Source organism: Saccostrea echinata, unplaced genomic scaffold (assembly GCF_033153115.1).
Source record: "Saccostrea echinata isolate AGI-Se365-2 ecotype Australia unplaced genomic scaffold, CSIRO_AGI_Sech_v1 ptg000030l, whole genome shotgun sequence".
Lineage (NCBI taxonomy): Eukaryota > Metazoa > Mollusca > Bivalvia > Ostreida > Ostreidae > Saccostrea > Saccostrea echinata.
The window spans coordinates 10,229,162-10,248,124 of record NW_026889779.1 but is presented as its reverse complement, the minus strand read 5'-3'; the positions used below and the strand labels follow the sequence as shown (position 1 = coordinate 10,248,124).

Sequence of the window (18,963 nt, the reverse complement as noted above, 5' to 3'; positions counted from 1 at the left end):
AACTTTTATAAACTCCCTTGGCAAACTTTTAAAGTTTGGTCCTAAAGGTTATTTGAACAAACTTGAATGAAATTGATATGGGGATGCTTGCAGATAAATGAAACAATGATTGATTCTTCTTTATAGGAGGATTTTTTCTCATCTAAACAAAACTAAGGATAGGAAGTACGTAGAAATGGGAGGGGGGGGGCTCAAATATGCCATACATTGATAAAACTTGTATGAATGGGATTTAGTTTTATTTTTCAATTTAGAAATTTTGTCCCCATGATTTGACCTATGTAAAAGATCACAAGATTACAAAATGTACTTAAAAATGATATATTTTCTATTTTATTTGTTCTATTAAACATTAACTACAATAAAAGATGTATCACAGTCTTCATTCTTCACACTTCCTTGGTGCAAAGAAAAGTTTGGCAACTTCATACAAATCTTCATCTTTACATCCATCACTTAGAACCTGTCAAAACATCAGTGAAAATCACTGATTATTTTACAATGTTAGATTTCAGTTAAGAGCATATAAAATAGCTAAGAGCTCCTTTCTCATATGATAAACCACTACTTAAACACACTTGGCATCATATGATATTACTTGTAGATTTGTAAAGCAACACCTTTAATAGAGATCAAACATACATGTATTCAAATATTAAAAAGTGCCTCTGATTTTCAGTACTGCTCTAAAGAAAACTAGAGGCATTGTAAGGAAGCTCACAAAATAATACCCCTGCTGCAATTTCTTTTACAATGCCCATTTGCAATATTAACTGTGACCTTGAACTTGCAAAAATACACTTGGTTTAAAAGATTGACACATCCCCTGGCTATAAGTAATCTTTGAGTGAAATATAGACATACATTTTTTTTTCCAATAGAGACATGAATTTTACACCTTTTCTGCCAGTGACCTTGAACTTGACACAATGAATTTGGGTCAAGGTTGTGACAAACATTTAGCTCACAAATAATCTTTCTTTGAAGTTTCAACTTCCATTTTTTTTTTTTACTTTTTCTGCCATTGACCTTGAACTTAATGGAATGACACTATGACAAACCTTCAAGACATAAGTATTATTTGTGTGGAGTATGAACTTATAAAGTTTATCAATTATTAAAGTTGTACACCTGTCATGAATTTTACACTTTTTCTGTTAGTAACCTTGAACTTGCCAAAATGACCTGGGTTAGATCATGATAAACCCTACAGTAATAACTAAATTAATCTTTTGTTAAGTATCAACTTCCAATTAGCCTCCATTTGAGACTTATAGACAGGATATGAATAAAACACTTTTTTGCAAGTGACTTTAAACCTCCCCGGAATGACCTTGGTTCATGGTCAATGCATACCCTCAGATCATATGCAATATTTGTAATAAGTATAAAACTCCAATCTAATTAAAATTAGATGTTCCGAATCCGCTACCGCTTCTAAAATGAGAAGTGGTAGCGGATTCGGAACATCTAATTTTAATTAGATTGTATGAAACTCTTAAGTTCTACATTACAAATTATGGTCAGGACAGGAAATTAACATTTTTAATAAGTGTCCTTGAACTTGACCAAATGATCTTGGGTTAAAGTTATGGCATACCTATTCTTTTATGAAGTATGAACTTCCAATAAAGAAGTTTTAGACCAGACAAGAATTTTATACTTTTTTCTGCCAGAGACCTTGCACTTGCAGGAATGACCTTGGATCAAGGTCATGACACACTCATAGGTCATAAACAATCTTTGTACAAAATATGAGCTTCAACTGATTCTCCATTACAAAGTTATATCCCAGAAAAGATTGAAAAGACAAAGGGATAGCTGTCAACACAGACAGACGAACAAGCTCATTCCAATATACCCTCCCCCCCCCCCCCCCATTCAGTTCTTATAAACCAATGCCTGGGACCTTGATCTTAGATATCATAAGAATTTTTAACTCTGGCCACTATGCACCTCTGTAGAAAATCAAGTAAATGCTGAAAAGTTGAGATGTACTTCTTAAACTGTGTCCAACTTAGTTTACACCATTAATCCCTGTCCTTGACCTTTCACCTTCACACCTTGGAATTGAAAAATTTCTCCCTTTGTCCTCTATACTTTCATCTTGCAAATATTTGACTTACATAATTATAGGAATTTATAATATCCCCTTGCAAATTTGTTGAATAGGATACAATAGAAACATGCTTATAATGGATTTACACATACAGCGAAGTGATTTTCATTCCCTGTAGCATTAAAACATGAACTGAACAGATATAACGAATTACATTTATAATAAATCAAAATTACTGGTCATTCACACTCTGCTATAAGCATGTTTTACTGTAGCTATAAATTTTACATTTGTGAAATAATGTATCAACCAAATTAATATTTATCCTTTCAACCAGCTTCAACTTGTCATAAAAATATACAGAAGAATTTCTCAAACACAATTATAATTACTTTACCTGTCTTGCTCTATATATTTTCCCTGAAATATTCCACAACAAAACACCAACAATGGATCCACCCCTGATGTAGAAGATCACCCCTTTATTAAACTCTTCAGGCTTTACCACTGTAGATTTAGGATCCTTGCTAATAGTCTCTGATTGTTTTGTCTCTTGTGACTTTTTAGCTTCTCCTGACTGATTTGTTACAGCTGAACTGTTCTCCTTTGATTTCTAAATTAGAAATTAAAGTTGTTTACAATTTTAAAAATTTAAATCATTACATTTATATAAAGGCAACAATTCAAATCTATTTTTAAATTGTCAGATATATATAGTATAGTTTACATATACATGTAATACTTGCTTTTGCATTACGTCAAGAAATGAATTATAAAATTAAGAAAGTGAACTTTGTTACCATGCAATCTTTGACCTTCATATATATATATATATATATATATATATATATATATATATATATATATATATATATATATATATATATATATATATATATATATATATATATATATATGAAAAATACTAATCTTTTTAGGACTCGCCTATAAGTCGGACATACACTTCTGGACCAAAATTTCACTACCAAAAAACCGCTTTATAGGCAAGTATATATGGTACATGTATGTTTAAGAAGAATGTGACGAACAACTAACATCTGTTTACCTTTTTTCTCTTTTTCTTTTTTTCTTGAGGTCTTTCAAAAACTGCATATGTCTCTAAATTTGAGTCTATGATTCCAATGGCCTGGAATGATACATATGGTTCCAGATCTGACCTGAATTTACAAAATGTAAAATATTATAATCACTGTCATCATAATCATTGTTTTGTTTTTATTCATACATAATAAAGAATGCTTATAAAATATGATATCTGGGCAAACTACCCGTTAAAAAGAAATGTTTTAGCCAAACTGCACAATTTTTCAATTCTTTCATACAGTAAGCAAAGATCCCATATATGTTTGCATGCAAAAATGTTTGCCTTCATTGTGAAATCAAAGACAATGAAATTTAAACTTACCAAAATATAGACTGATATCTATACATTTTGGCAGCCCCAGTCATGTTTTCACCTGCCAATTTTCCACTGACCCACGCATGGTTATGATGTTCTATTCTCCTACGGCCAAGTTTGATGTCATAAAAACATGAAACATCACCTGCCTTTGTATATAAAGATAAAAAGTAGTATTACTTATATTAATATTATATTAACAATTACAGTGTATTACAGACCTGAAGTCTAGGCTAAAATTAGAAATTTTGCAGCTCAAGTATGAAAAATTTCTTCATGTTATTATTGTCAACTATTATTAATTCACTTAAAACCTGTTATGTAGGCTCAATAATCTAATTTGTTTCACTAGACAAGTACTTACCACCCACACATCAGACATAGCCTCTAGTTCAGCATTGACACGGAAGCCTCCATGCTTCTCGTCCACCTCTAAGTTGGAGGACTTGGCCAGATCCACATTGGGCTCTAATCCCACAGATACCACAACATTATCCACCAAGATCTACAAAGGGCAATAACTCTAACACTGAGTCTATGAGAGTAAAAACACTGGGCATCACATTATCCACCTAGATCTACAAAGGGAAAAAACTCTAACAGGTTACAGACTACTAATTTTACCCCTATTTCATTGACCACGCAAGTAGTGCCAGTTTAAAAATAGAGGTTTTTTCTTAAAAATTCTTTGGGATGTATATGGGGTGGAATGGGGTTATTTTTGGGCATAGATGGAAAGGAGAGGGTCTGAAAAAAAATATAAAATTGATAATAATGGGAAATTTGCTTTTAAGCGCGTAGTAGGAAGGGTGTAAAGAGGCCCATGTTTACCCTTTCCTCGAAGGAAAAGTGAAATAAGCAGGGTAGGGGTTATTTGCGATGCCATAGCAGGACTTGCAGACTATGAATTTTCCCAAGAGCCTGAAAAATATTTGGACTTGAATTGTTGTTACTCTATGCCAAGTTTCAGGTAAGTTGAGCCGGTGTGATTTTTTAAATTAATTTTTACATTATAAAGGAATGTATAGCAAAATAATTGGTAGTCTGTGTCCAACACTGAGAGTCAAAATACAGAATATCACATTATCAACTAAGATCTACAAAGGGAAATAACTCTAACATTGAGTCACTGTAAGAAAACTAAAAATCTTATTATTCATCAAGATCTACATTTTAGTCAAAATACAAAGTACCACATTTTCCACTCTACTCTGGGGAAAGAACTTTAACACTGAGAGTCAAAATACAAAGTACCACATTATCCACTCTACTCTAGGGAAATAACTCTTAACACTGAGAGTCAAAATACAGAGTATCACATCCATTCTACTATGGGAAAGAACTTGAACATTGAGAGTCAAAATACAGTAAAACTTGTTTGGTATGAAAATGGATAGCAAATTCATGGATATGGCAAAGGTTTTCAGGATTCCCAGCAAAATATATAACAAGTAAACGATAGATTTTCCCTAAACTTGGCATGAAGTCAATGTGAGTAACATATGGTATAAAATTAAAGATTTTTTTTTTCTATTGTAGTTTTCACACAATAAAACCCCAGTCAGCTCACTGAAGTATTAAGAACAGCACTACTTTAACTTGAAAATAACAATAATAAAGAGACAATTCCAAACTGACCTTTGACCCATCTTCCAGAGTTAGTTCTACCTGATTGTCAGTGTATTGTGCCCCTGTTACTGTCTGATTGGTAATCACATCCACGCCACCTTTATAACAGAAAAACACATACAGGTCAGCTATAAAGAAATACATAAAGGTGAGCTAGAGAGAAACACATACAGGTCAGCTAGAGAGAAATACATACAGGTGAGCTAGAGAGAAACACATACAGGTCAGCTACAGAAAAACACATACAGGTCTGCTACAGAAAAACACATACAGGTCAGCTACAGAGAAACACATACAGGTCAGCGACAGAAAAACACATACAGGTCAGCTACAGAAAAACACATACAGGTCTGCTACAGAGAAACACATACAGGTCAGCTATAGAAAAATACATACAGGTCAGCTAGAGAGAAACACATACAGGTCAGCTACAGAAAAACACATATAGGTCATCTACAGAGAAACACATACAGGTCATCTACAGAGAAACACATACAGGTCATCTACAGAGAAACACATACAGGTCAGCTTCAGAGCAAAACCAAGGTTTTTATGAAACTTTATTATTAAACATGCAAGATTTATGGTAAATTATAATATCATTTCACAGACCTCATCCTTTAGAATTCTTGTGTAAGTCTTAATTATACTGCCTCAAAAAATGCACATTTTATCAAGAAAAACTTACTCTCACGAACTTTATCTGTGGTGTGTTTACTGAGATACTCTGGGAGAACTGTACCAAGATTTCCTATTTAAAAAACAAAGCTTCAGTTATAATGCTGAGGTAAAAACATGTACATGTATTTAATGGATTCATGTTAGGGACAGTAAAAATCTTAATTTTACTGATTCAGGAATAGTATTTCCAAATTTGACAACATAAGAGTGACTTTACAAACCTTTCTCTTGAATGATCTGATGAACTTTTAATCCTGAAAAAAAAATAACATTCAATGATTATTTACTGAACATTTCCCATCTTTCTAGTACTCTGAATTCATGTTTAGAAAGTCTTCCAGATTTACCTTTGAATCCTAGAGCACAGGCCAGTTCACTTCCAAGAAATCCACCACCTATGATGGCAACTGATTTAGAATTCTCTACGGCTTCATAAAGTCGAGTAAAATCTGAAGTCTAAACAGACAAATAATAACAATGTACAACGCTTACCTGAGTAACATTGGCATTGCTGATTTTCACCTGATTCCTCCTCCCCCCCCCCCCCACCCGTAGTACTTATTGTGGCCCTGCCCTACCCCCAGGGGTCATGATTTGTACAATTAGAATCTACACTACCCCAGAATGCTTCCACGTAAGTTTCAGCTTTTCTTGCCCAGTAGTTCTTGAGAAGAAGATTTTTAAAGATTTTTACTACATATTTCAATGTAAAACTTGGATTCCCTATTGTGGCCCTGCGCTACCCCCAGGGGTCATGATTTGAACAATTTAGAATCTACACTACCCCGGATGCTTCCACATAAGTTTCAGCTTTTCTGGCCAGTGGTTCTTGAGAAGAAGATTTTTACTACATATTTCAATGTAAAACTTGGATTCCCTATTGTGGCCCCGCCCTACCCCCAGAGGTTATGATTTGAACAATTTAGAATCTACACTACACCAGGATGCTTCAACATAAGTTTCAACTTTTCTGGCCCAGTGGTTCTTGAGAAGAAGATTTTTTAATGACCCCACCCAATTTTTGTCTTTTCTTGATTATCTCCCCTTTGAAGGGGGTTTGGCCCTTCATTTTAATAAATTAAACTCCCCTTCACCCAAGGATGCTTTGTACCAAGTTTGGTTAAAATTGGCATAGTGGTTCTTGAGAAGAAGTTGAAAATGTGAAAAATTTACAGACGGATGGACGGACAGACAGCTAGACGGACTACAGACAACGGGTGATCAGAAAAGCCCACTTGAGCTTTCAGTTCAGGTGAGCTAAAAAGCTGACAGAGATGCCAAATGTTTAATGTTTAAGTGTATAAATCGATCATTTCTATATTTATGCTTTCTCTAATTAAAATAAATCAAGAACCAGTATATATTATGATCATAAAAATCAGTGTAAAATCACTTGTCATGCTCAGACCCTTGATTCATCTCCCAGGACACAAGTGTACAAAATATGGCGGAATTCTTACATTTCTGAAAAGAATAGTTCTATCTTGAACATCTTTTTCAGCTGATTCCATAACAGGGTGATTCTTTGGACGGCCTCCTATGTAAATTGAAAATAATTTTTTGACTCATCACAAGAGTTATTATATTAAATGAATAAAATTCAAAACCAGAATCATTTTGAACACATGCACAGATATAGTACCTGTAGCTAGGAGACATTTGTCATAGAGTATTTCTGACCCATCATTTAACCACACCTTCTTTTTGTGAGAATCAAGTTTTACAACCTGAAAATCACAAGCAGGATATTCATCAAAGACCTTATTCCTTCAAACAAGTATACACTCTAAAATACACATTTTTTCATGCTTTCTTTTTTTATTCCCTGGATTGATTATGAAACAAAATACAGTGTAGTTGAAATCTAAGAGTGTGACTGTGTTTGTGAGAATAAAAATGAAATAAGTTTAAAATCTTTATGACCATCAAGCAGCAAATTGCAAACAATTATGGGTACTGCCTATATGTGTGATTTACCTTTTTACCAGAAATAAGACCAACGCCCCCATTTTCTGCCTCTAATAATGCCTCAGGTTCTAGATAAAATGGCCTTGGTTCATAGAAAATACTGAAAGAGAAAATCGGCTTTTAAGATAATTTGATTAATAATTCTTGATTTCAAATCCATGTTTGTAATGGTTTCATCCTAGAGCAATTTATTAAGTATCAATATTGTTATTTCTGCAACAGCAAATGTTGATCTGTAGATAGAAGTATATATGCTTAAGCATAGTACTGTACAATGATATGGTTACTACTGATTAGAATATGAATGACTGAAAATTTATCCTCTATTTTTCTTACGTGTCTCTCTTTCCTTTTCCAAATTTGTAGTTTTGAGCCAGGTTTTTGTCAATATACCACAGCTCTTTAGACAGAGGAGGACGCTCGTAGGGGACATCAGGCTCATCTCCTATTATAAGTACCTGAAAGACAAAATAAAGTTCGCTTGATTAAAGATTTATCCCTCCATTATACTGTAAATCACTTTTTATTCACAAGAACTTTATTTTCGCATAATTATCTGAGATGGCCTGCTTGCAAAAATTTCATTCTCATGTATATTTTTATTGGCATAGAATATATACAGCAATAACCAATATTCGTGGAAATTTTGTCTCGTATTTATAAGATACCAAAGACCTATCTCACGAAAATAAGGCGTCAGGAAAATTTGGTGATCTACAGTAAATGATCCATTCTCTAGATGTTTCTGGTGTGGCAGTACTTCTGCTTCATATTTTACACAAAGAGTGAACACTTGCTTTAATATTGAAATACGGATCTTTTGAAAGACAAGAGGCCCAAGGGCCTTAACGGTCACCTGAGTATAATACAACAATTTAGAAGTTAAATACACTGATAGATGAAGCATTATTGCCCTAAAGCAAGAGAAGAAGGAAGATCAGGATCAACAAAATAATTAGTCTAGTATTCAGTATCAACTCATAAATTAAGTTCTAATCTGTCCCCCACTTAACACTATCACCATGCAGACTATTAACAAACTATTAGTGCTTCTGTACTATTTTTAAACCCATATTAAGACCTCTAGCATTGACCTCTCTTATGGTCTTTGAAGAACTTTTAATAAGATAAGTAATTTTTGTCTCATTTTTATTTATCTATTACTTACAGGTCTACCTGATTATTAAAACTAAGAAAGTACTTTTTTAATTATACGATAAACATTCTTGCATAATTATCTTATTCTAATTAACCTTTCAAATACATTATTTACAGTGATTAATTATCAAAGGTGAATGGAAAAGGGGAATAACTTCTCTCAGTAGAATACAAGTTAATAGAGCCCTGCCCAGGACCAGAATGCTTAGACGAATGGTCCAGATGTTTAAAAATCTGGTAGAAATATGCTTACTCATATCATTTAAACTTTTACTCAGTTTGCTTCCGATATGCCCAGAAGCAGAGAAGAATATCACAGGTACAATGCATTTTCACTACAGATTCAACAAAGCCTTACCCTAACACCAGAACCCAAGACCAAGGGTCAAGAAATTTACAAATTTGGAAGGGTTACCCTCATCATCATAACTATGGACTTCAAAGAATTAACACTTTTCCACTATATTATCAAAAGCCCCCCCCCCCCTCGTTATGCCAGAACCCCTGACCCTAGGACCACAAGATTTAAAAATTCTGTTCGAAGCTTCCATTTTCATCATAGCTAAGCAATTTATTTATCAGCTCAACACTAAGGAGCAGACAGGATTAGTTAATGATTAATTAATAGAATTAATGCTTTTTCACTATATAATCAATAGAGTCCCCCCCCCCCCCCCCCCGGTCCTCAAGAACCCCAAAAACTGAGGCCATATATTTAAAAATTTTGGAAAAGGCATCCTTGTCTATCATAATCATGCACTTAGTTTGTTTAAATAATCTCCAGTAGCAGAGAAGAAGATTTTCAAAGAATTAAAGCATTTTCACTATATAATCAATAGAGCCCTGCCCTAACACCAGAACCCCTGACCCTGGGGCCATGGCTTTCAAAATTCTGGAAGAGGCCTACCTCCTCATCATAACTATGTACTTAGTTTATCACCTTAATGCCCAGGAGCAGAGGAGAAGATTTTCAAAGAATTAAAGCATTTTCACTATATAGTTGATAGAGCCCCGCCCTAACACCAGAACCCCTGACCCTGGGGCCATGAAATTCACAATTTTGGAAAAGGTACTCTTGCTCATCATAACTATGTACTTAGTTACTTTATTAAATATCCAGAAGCAGAGAAGAAGATTTTCAAAGAATTAATGCATTTTCACTATGTAATCAATAGAGCCCCGCCTTAACACCAGAACCCCTGCCTCTGGGGCCATGAAATTCACAATTTTGGAAAAGGCACTTTTGCTCATCATAACTATGTACTTAGTTACTTTATTTAATACCCAGGAGCAGAGAAGAAGATTTTCAAAGAATTAATGCTTTTTCACTACATAATCTATACAGCCCCGCCCTAACACCAGAACCCCTGAGCCTGGGGCCATGAATTTCACAATTTTGGAAGAGGCACTCTTGCTCATCATAACTATGTACTTAGTTCCTTTATTTAATACCCAGGAGCAGAGAAGAAGATTTCAAAGAATTAATGCATTTTCACTATATAATCAATAGAGCCCTGCCCTAACACCAGAACCCCTGACCCTGGGGCCATGAATTTCACAATTTTGGAAGAAGCACTCTTGCTCATCATAACTATGTACTTAGTAACTTTATTTAATACCCAGGAGCAGAGAAGAAGATTTTCAAAGAAATAATGCACTTTCACTATATGATCTATATAGCCCCATCCTGGGGCCAGAACCCCTGACCCTGGGGCCATGAATTTCAAAATTTTGGTAGAGGGCTCAATGCTTATTACAATGATGCCAACAGTTTGACTGCTTGATGTTCAGGAGTAAAGAAGAAGATTTTTAAAGATTGCATTATTTTTCGTGGTTTTAGCCCCACCCCTCAGGCCCCGGGGGGGGGGGGGGGGGGGGGGGGGGGGGGGGCAGGGACCATGAAATTCACAATTTTTGTTCCCCTTCACCCATAGATGCTATATACCAAATTTGGTTGAAATTGGTTGAGCGGTTCTAGAGAAGAAGTTAAAAATGTTCAAAAGTTAACGCACGACGGACGACGCACGACGATGGACGAAAACAGATAGCAATAGGTCACCTGAGTGACTCAGGTGACCTATAAAATTACTATACATTTTTTCCACTAAAACTTCTTGGCTTCTTACACCCCCTCCCCCTCCCAATTTCCTCTGCAGATACCAGGTATCCTAGGTGTACATAAGACAAACCTTTGCTTTTGGATCACGTGCTTTAATTGCCCTATAAGCTGCCACAGAGGAGGTTCCAGCTCCTACAATGAGGTATTTGTAAAACGGTGGTTCTGGCGTACTGGTTTCTCCTTTATCTGTAATATTAAACAATAGAACTTATTAGTTTGCCTAGATTCCCATTTGGTATGACATTTTATAAATTGCAAGAAATTCAGCATTCATCCTTGGTATATGGTAATTATAAAAACTAATTACTAACTCTCTGTAGATTCTGTGGGTTTACTTTCTTCTGTTGCTGATGTTGATTGTTTTGCTCCGGGAACTACCCCAGCTACCACATGTTTAGTTTCACACTGAGCTGTGTAGCAGAACCACTGGTCCTCTTCTGTTCTTCCTGTCTTTGTCAACTAAAAATCATTTGAATATCTTAACAATAATCTAAAGCTAATAAATCCAGCTTCCTGATTTTTATTTCTTGTCAAACATGATGGAAGCTATGATTATCTATATTCTCATATTATGTACAGGACATAAATAAAAAGATTATTTATAATTCTTAATTTCCACAAAGTAAACTCTCACTTAAAAGTTTTGTTTTGTTTCCCAATTAAATTTGTGTTCATCACTTATTTTCTGGTAACAAAAGGTTAACAACTAAAGCAAGCATTTCAATTACCGGTAAACTCGTTTAGTATGAATACAGATATTGTGAATTCATGTATATAATGAAGTTTTCTTGGATCCTAAGCAATATACATTATATGAATTCCTTATACGGATATAACGAATCACGGATATAACAAAGTAATTTCACAGGTCCCAGTGACTTTGTTATAACTGAGTTTTACTGTCTAGGAATCAGCATGCTTCACTAATTATAAATAATAATAATACCCGGTAACTAGAAAATTGATCAGTCAGCAAGGGCCCTGCCGAGGGGCAGAAATAAAAGAGTGCAGCTTATGGAATGAGAATTTTACTTGATTACAAAAATTTAAAAAATATATGATGAAGAATAAGCAAGTGTATTTATAAAATTTCAAGATAATTCCTAAACATCCAATAACCTGTAAATAGTATCCTTGTGTTTATATAAGCCAGTAAAAAACATCATATCTTAATTAAATTAATCAATTAAATGTATATTTAAAGAAGAATGAAGGATGTGTTTTAAAAAATGCCAGCCTCCAGTGAATGAAAATATTACCGAGACTTGGCCTTTACTTCAAAACAAACATCAGTTGCAGACAAAGGTGCTAATTAATCTTAACGTGATGGATAAAGACAAGTCTCTAAATTATCTGCAGCAGACAAGATAATTAATTCCAGTGGATTAATTGTACTGCTCTCTCATCCTTTTCTTCTAAGTTTACATTAATTACGAACTTTTTCAGCAATAGTAGAATGAGGTTATTATCTAACTACCTGTTAAAATTAATAGTATTCTTGAATTAAAAAAAAAGAAAAAAGAAAAGAATGAAAGAAGGAAAATAATAATAATAAAAAAGATATCTTTTATATCTATATTTTATTTTTATAATTCAATAAAATCATAACTCGTTGTGTATTTTAACTAAAATATAGTATGAACATTATTTAAATCCACATTTCAGAGAATGTAAACATCATTCAGAATTGATCTCAACTTTAAAACAAACCTCATTTGCAACAGAGGTGTTAATTAATCTCAATGTGACAGATAAAAATATTGCCTTGGATTTTCTTCAAGAGGAAAGTTAATTTATCCCAAGAGACTCATTGCAGCTTTCACAGACTAGTTTACAATAGAAACATTCTCAGCAGTTCTCTCTTTGCCCTGGCATTCATTCTTATATAAAGTAAAGGAATCTACCCCACCACCCCAGCTCCAAACCAGATGACATAGAAAACCAAACTTAGCACCAAGATATGTCATACTGCATATTCAACCAACATAAATTTGAACTTAAATGGTCAACCATAAAAAAAGTTATTAGAAAAAAACAGAAAATTTGTGGACGGAAGAATGACAGACAGACAGACGGAAGAACAGACAGAGTGATTACTATAGCTAGGGCACCCGCAAATTCTTGCGGGGCTCTGATAATGATAATGCATGTAATAATTAATAGATACATATTAAAGAGTAAGACATTCTTACCATGTACAATGAAGCTAAAGATGTAGCTGCCACCGCTGCATATGTTCTATTTCTTGATGACCAATCATGTTCTTTTCCTCTGTTATCAGACCAATTTGACAAGCATCTTATGCACAAATGATCCGGGGTACCTAAGACATATATGTATAATGTGTATAAAAAAAGCTTTAAAGATTGTTTTATAATCTGTACATGTGATGTCAAATGCACTTTTTTCCCACATCGTTTTGATTCTTGCCTGTTTTAACATTACATGTATTTAATAAGGTTGCAGAAACTTCACTGATTTCATTTTCAATAACACATGTAGGACTTAAAAGTTCTTCTTCCTGGTGCTAAGATATACTTTGCAATTTACAGTTTACAATATATGGCCAAAAGTGAATCGCAATTTCATTTTTTTTTCACTACATATTTCATTGAAAAACTTTTCTTTTTCTTTTTTTTAACTTATTGAGAAATCAATATTTTGCCAAATTTCAATACTTTCCTTTAGTTAATTATGCAGAATTGTTCAAATTTTATTTTCCTAGGATGCTAGACAGAATGCAAAACTATTCAATGAGTATAATTTATGAAACGGATCATCAAGGCCAATTCCTACCCACAAAATACTATGTTTCTATGTGCCACAGAAATTTTGATTTCACATCTGACATGTGAACTGCAATGCTTGCAGACAAAATTATTTGGAATTTATATGAAGAAACTGCAAAGCATTCTGCGTTACATCCATAAAAGAGAGTTACAAGTAATGTTGCAATAATTATTTTCAAAGAGGCATTTTTCAAAGGCATTGAAATATGTAATAAAAAAATTAAAAATGACTCTCTTATGGCCAGGTACTGTACAAGTTGTTGCGTAAAATCCATTTTTGCTGTTTTGAGTTAACAGTTTCCAACTATTCATTATATTTTTCATACATGTACTTACTAAAGGTATCCTACATTTATTAACAAGTACGGTTATGTTTAAATGTAAATTTGAATATAAAACAAACAAATAAACAAAAACAAACACTCCCCCCCCCCCCCCCCCCCCCCCAAGGCTTAAACTAGTCCGAACTATCTGACATTTTCCAGGCGTTTTCCACAATTTTGATATTTAATTGAAGTCCCTGGAAAACATCAGAACCGGCGCCATTATGAACAGTGGGAATTCTCGTGAGACCTGTATTGAAATGTGGAGTGATATTTTCTTTTAAGCGATATTGGTGATTGGTTAGAAATAGAAGCATTGTGCTATTGATAAGTTTTGAGCTTTACACTTAATTTGATTCACAAGTATTGAAAATCGAGTTCAGTTTGGGGCGGCAAAATTTCCACTTTTCATAAAAGCGCTGATTCAGACGTTTTCGTTGCACGTCAAATAATTATACATGTATCAAAATCGTGAAAAATGCCTGAAAAACGTCAGATAATTTGGACTGCCTGGGCTAAACATGTTGATCAAGTTTCAAAGGGTAACATTGAACGTTCACTTCATAAATCCAGTTGAAAAAAAAAAATAAATCTAAGATTTTAGATTATCTGAAATTCTTCATTGGCCATGTTACAGATGTCATGAATGTAAGACGTAAATTACAAGGTTTCTTAGAGTTAGAGGAGCATCGAGAAAATTCGAAATACCAATACAAACCGTGACCGAGTTGCATAAGATAAAATCTACGGAAAAACTCAAATCAATTAATATGCTACTAACTCACATTTTTTATGTTGTAGTTTGCGTGTCACTGAAGAAATAGTTCGTGTAAACACTCTATTTAACGGAACGAGCCGGTACATTTTCGTCTCCTCGGACTCTCATGTGCACTAATAATTTACTGAAGAGTTCCAATAAAGGGACGTAAATTTTCATTTCTTAAACCTGTAAAATGAGTTTCATTATTATACCCTCGTAAATGGCGTAATCGAAGATTCCGAGGCATGTAGTTCGTCCGTTCGTCTGTCTGTCTGTTAATCTGTTTGTCCACAAAACTTTGACCTTGCCAATAACTTTTGAATGAGTGATATTAGGACCTTCACAAGTCATTTTTTTTCTATAGGTATCAACATATTTCAGTGGCGGATCCAGGAATCTTGAAAAAAGGGGGCTACCAGTTTTGGGTAGGGGTGGATGCTCAGCAGTCTAGACGAACTCCAAAAACAGCGTGAACTCCTAAAACGAAGTCTTTGGCTCCATCATGCATTGCGGCAAAATGGCGTCCGATGTAAACAAACAAGGGATTGTCGTTCGCTTTCTCCAAATAAACGGCTGCAAAAGGCTGTATTTAGTGCATTGTTACTTCATTTTATTTTTTTGTTGAATGGATAATTGCATTTATTAAATTATTTTGTGGATATTGACCTATTTATCGCTTCAAACACTTGCATAATAGTGAATTGGATATACGACATCGAATTCAATACTACCGGTAAGAAATACTTGCTTAATTAATTTATAGTCTCCTTGATTTAATTTTATGTCGTTCCTACAATAAGGGTGCTTTTATTTGTTTTTGAAGACACCCAACTTGTATTTATTTTAATCAGAAAATGCGCATTTTTCACCACGGAGTAGAGATTAACAGGTTCTTTTTTTAGAAGACATGTTGTGCCCTTAATATCTAGAAGAGTGAGTATTTAAAGTTTTTGTATTGATATATAATAGTTATAAAAATGTTTTAATAATAATATCTGTTCGTATGTGATAAAAAAAATCGGTAAATAACGATGGCAAAAACTTGCGCGTACAATTCAGATGTTGTACACAAATAAAAAACCGTAATGCTAATTTATGTGTAAAATTCAGTCAAGTTTTTAACAGTTACAATATATATTGTCCCATTTTGCACATATGTCCCTTTTATTATGCATATTTACTTCTCAAAACGTATCATTTTCTCTGTAATTGATCTGACTTGAAACGTTAACTTTGAAAGTAAATATCTCCTTTTATGCAAATAAAATCAAAAATCTGACAAATACGATCTCTTCTGACGTCTTTTATTTAGCATTTCTGAGTACTAGAATAATTGCCATACTTCCCAAAACTTTGCATGGACAGTTTTTGTAGACCCATCATTTTTGGCCAAAAATCGCCATTTTTTGTGTGTGTGCGCATGCGCGGACTCTATTTTCGGAGTCTTTTTCAGTCTCATTTTCTTACTTCCGGAAACGCTGTATTTGGAGTTCGTCTAGACTGGGCCACACAAAAAAAAAATGTTATGTAACCTTAATATGTATATTTTGAGACACAAAAAGGGATCGGAACCCCTGTCCCCCTCCATTGTATTTGACCTCTTGACCTGGGAGTTTGACCTACTTTTGCAAAAAAAAAAAAAATACCAAACAGTTGGAGCTAGAGCTTTTACATTTCATGTGTATATATATTCCTTATGTCCAGACCTTTCTTTAGCTACCTACATTTTGACTTTCCAACCTTGACCTTGGAGTTTGACCTACTTTTGAAAAACTTTAACTTTGGCCATAAATTTTGCAGGGTGGAAGCTAGGACTTTCTTATTTTTTATTCTTTGGGTACTAACATTTTCGACCTCATGATCTTGACCTTGGAGTTGACCTACATTTGGAAGAAAACTTTGTCCTTGCGTATGACTTTGGAGTGTTTGCTACTAGGGCTTTCATTTTTCACTTATGCATTCTTTGTGACAAGACTTTTCCTTTGGTACCATTATTTTTTGTCCTCCTTGACCATATTTTCTGAATGGTTGATACGAGAGCTATTTTATTTCACAAGTGTGTGTATTCCTTTTACAAGACCTTTCTTTGTGTTTCAACATTTTTAAACTCTTGACCTTGGAGTTTGACCTACATTTGAAAAATTTCAACCTTGGTCTTGAGCCGCCATACGGGTACGTACATCAGTGTTTTACAAACAAGTTTGTTTGTTTGTTTGTTTTTTTTTTTTAAGAAGAAGAAGACGAAGGCAAGGATTGTCTTAAGAATGCCTTGAGAGTCTTCTGCTACTCTTTTAAAATAACGATGTGTTACAAGCAGTGCTATTTTTAAGGACCTTTCTACACTGCGCACTTATTTTAGGTGTACTTTTGTGTAATAGGGCTGATGCACCATATGATATTTATAATAATATTAATCAATTCAAGTGTTCTAAACCTTTTAAATTAATAGACCAAGATAGAGTAATTGAAAACTTTCTTTGCGAGTATTTTCCCCTTTTGAGTAAGCAAACGCAATTTTTATGGCCCCGTAATCGAAGATTCGGTGGCATATAGTTTTTGCCCTGTCTGTCCGTCTGTCTAGCTGTCTGTTTGTCCGTAAAAACTTTAATATTGCCCATAATTTTAAACTTGTTGGAGGTATGGCTTCATATTTCACATATCATTCTTTGGGTACCATCATATTTGACCATTTGACCTCGACCTTGGAGTTTGACCCAGTTTTGCAAAATTTTACCCAACTTTAACATTGGTCATATCTTTTGATTGGTTGGAGGTATGATTTCATATTTCACATGTGTATTCCTTGTGACAAGATCTTTCTTTGGATACCATCATATTTGACCTCTACCTTGCAGTTTGATCCAGTTTTGCAAAATTTTACCCAACTTTAACATTGATCATAACTTTTGAAAATTGGTGCTAGGGATTTTGTACTTCACATGTGTAATCCTTGTGACAAGAGCTTCCTTTCGATACCATTATTTTTTACACTTTGACCTTGACATAGGAGTTTGATCTACTTTTGGAAAAACTTTAACCTTGGCTATAACTTTTGAACGGATGACTCTAAAGCTTTCATACTTCACAAATGTATTCCTTGTGACAATACCTTTCTTTGAATATCAACAACTTTGACACTTTGATCTTGACCTTGACGTTTGACCTACTTTTGGAAAACTTTTTGGCCATAACTTTTGAACAGTTGGTGCTAGGGCTTACATACTTAAGATGTGTATTCCATGTGACAAGACCTTCCTTCATTTTGGATACCAATAATTATAGCCCATTGACCTTGGAGTTTGACCTACTTTTGGAAACCTTTAACCTTAGCCATTTCTTTTGAACAGCTGGTGCTAGGACTTTCATACTTAAAAGATGTGTAATCCTTATGACAGGACCTTCCTTTAGATACCAACAACTTGACCCTATGACCTTTGAGTCACATATGTAATCCTTGTGACAAGATTTTACTATGGATACCAACAACTTTGACCCTATGACCTTTGAGTTTGACCTACTAATGAAAAAACTTTAACCTTGGCCATAACTTTTGCTTAGTTGGTGCTAGGGCTTTCATATTTCACATGTGTATTTCTTGTTAGAAGGCCTTTCTTTGGGTACCATTAATTTTGACCATTATTTGACCTTGTTGTTTGGGATAACTTTTGAAAACTTTAACCTTTTCCTTATCTATTGAATGGTTGCTGCCAGGGCTTTCATATTTCACAGGTATATTCCTCGAGACAAGGCCTTACTTTGGATGCCAACATATTTGATTTGCATCTGAGAAAGTTTAATCTTCGCTATAAGTTGCCATACGGGGGCATCAGTGTGTTCACAAACACATCTTGTTCTTTATAGTGCATTACTTTGTTGTCTTTGAAGACTTTTCCTGGGTAAAAAAAGGCTCGTACCCTATATTATAATAAAAAGATGAACAAGATAATTTTATTGTATAAGCCTTTACGCTATATAATTTTCTCAAAGTTCAAAAAAACATTTTTCATCAGTTGATATACCTGGACATTGAGGAAAAAAACCCAAAAACACGTTCTTT

At 34.2% G+C, this 18,963-nt stretch overlaps 1 protein-coding gene across 1 annotated transcript; it reads right to left on the bottom strand.

The window, feature by feature from the left end:
* Window positions 1–307: 307 nt before the first annotated feature.
* Window positions 308–15,031, bottom strand: LOC133197256 (apoptosis-inducing factor 1, mitochondrial-like). The gene is made up of 17 exons (XM_061333213.1): window positions 14,932–15,031; window positions 13,227–13,357; window positions 11,346–11,493; window positions 11,105–11,220; window positions 8,094–8,215; window positions 7,767–7,857; window positions 7,432–7,516; window positions 7,250–7,326; window positions 6,137–6,245; window positions 6,011–6,043; window positions 5,797–5,859; window positions 5,118–5,206; window positions 3,844–3,984; window positions 3,486–3,628; window positions 3,126–3,237; window positions 2,457–2,672; window positions 308–463 (listed from the first exon to the last, which is right to left on the bottom strand). The coding sequence occupies exons 1-17, from the start codon at window positions 15,008–15,010 to the stop codon at window positions 383–385; spliced, it is 1,836 nt and encodes a 611-aa protein (XP_061189197.1). The 5' UTR covers window positions 15,011–15,031; the 3' UTR covers window positions 308–382.
* Window positions 15,032–18,963: the final 3,932 nt, after the last annotated feature.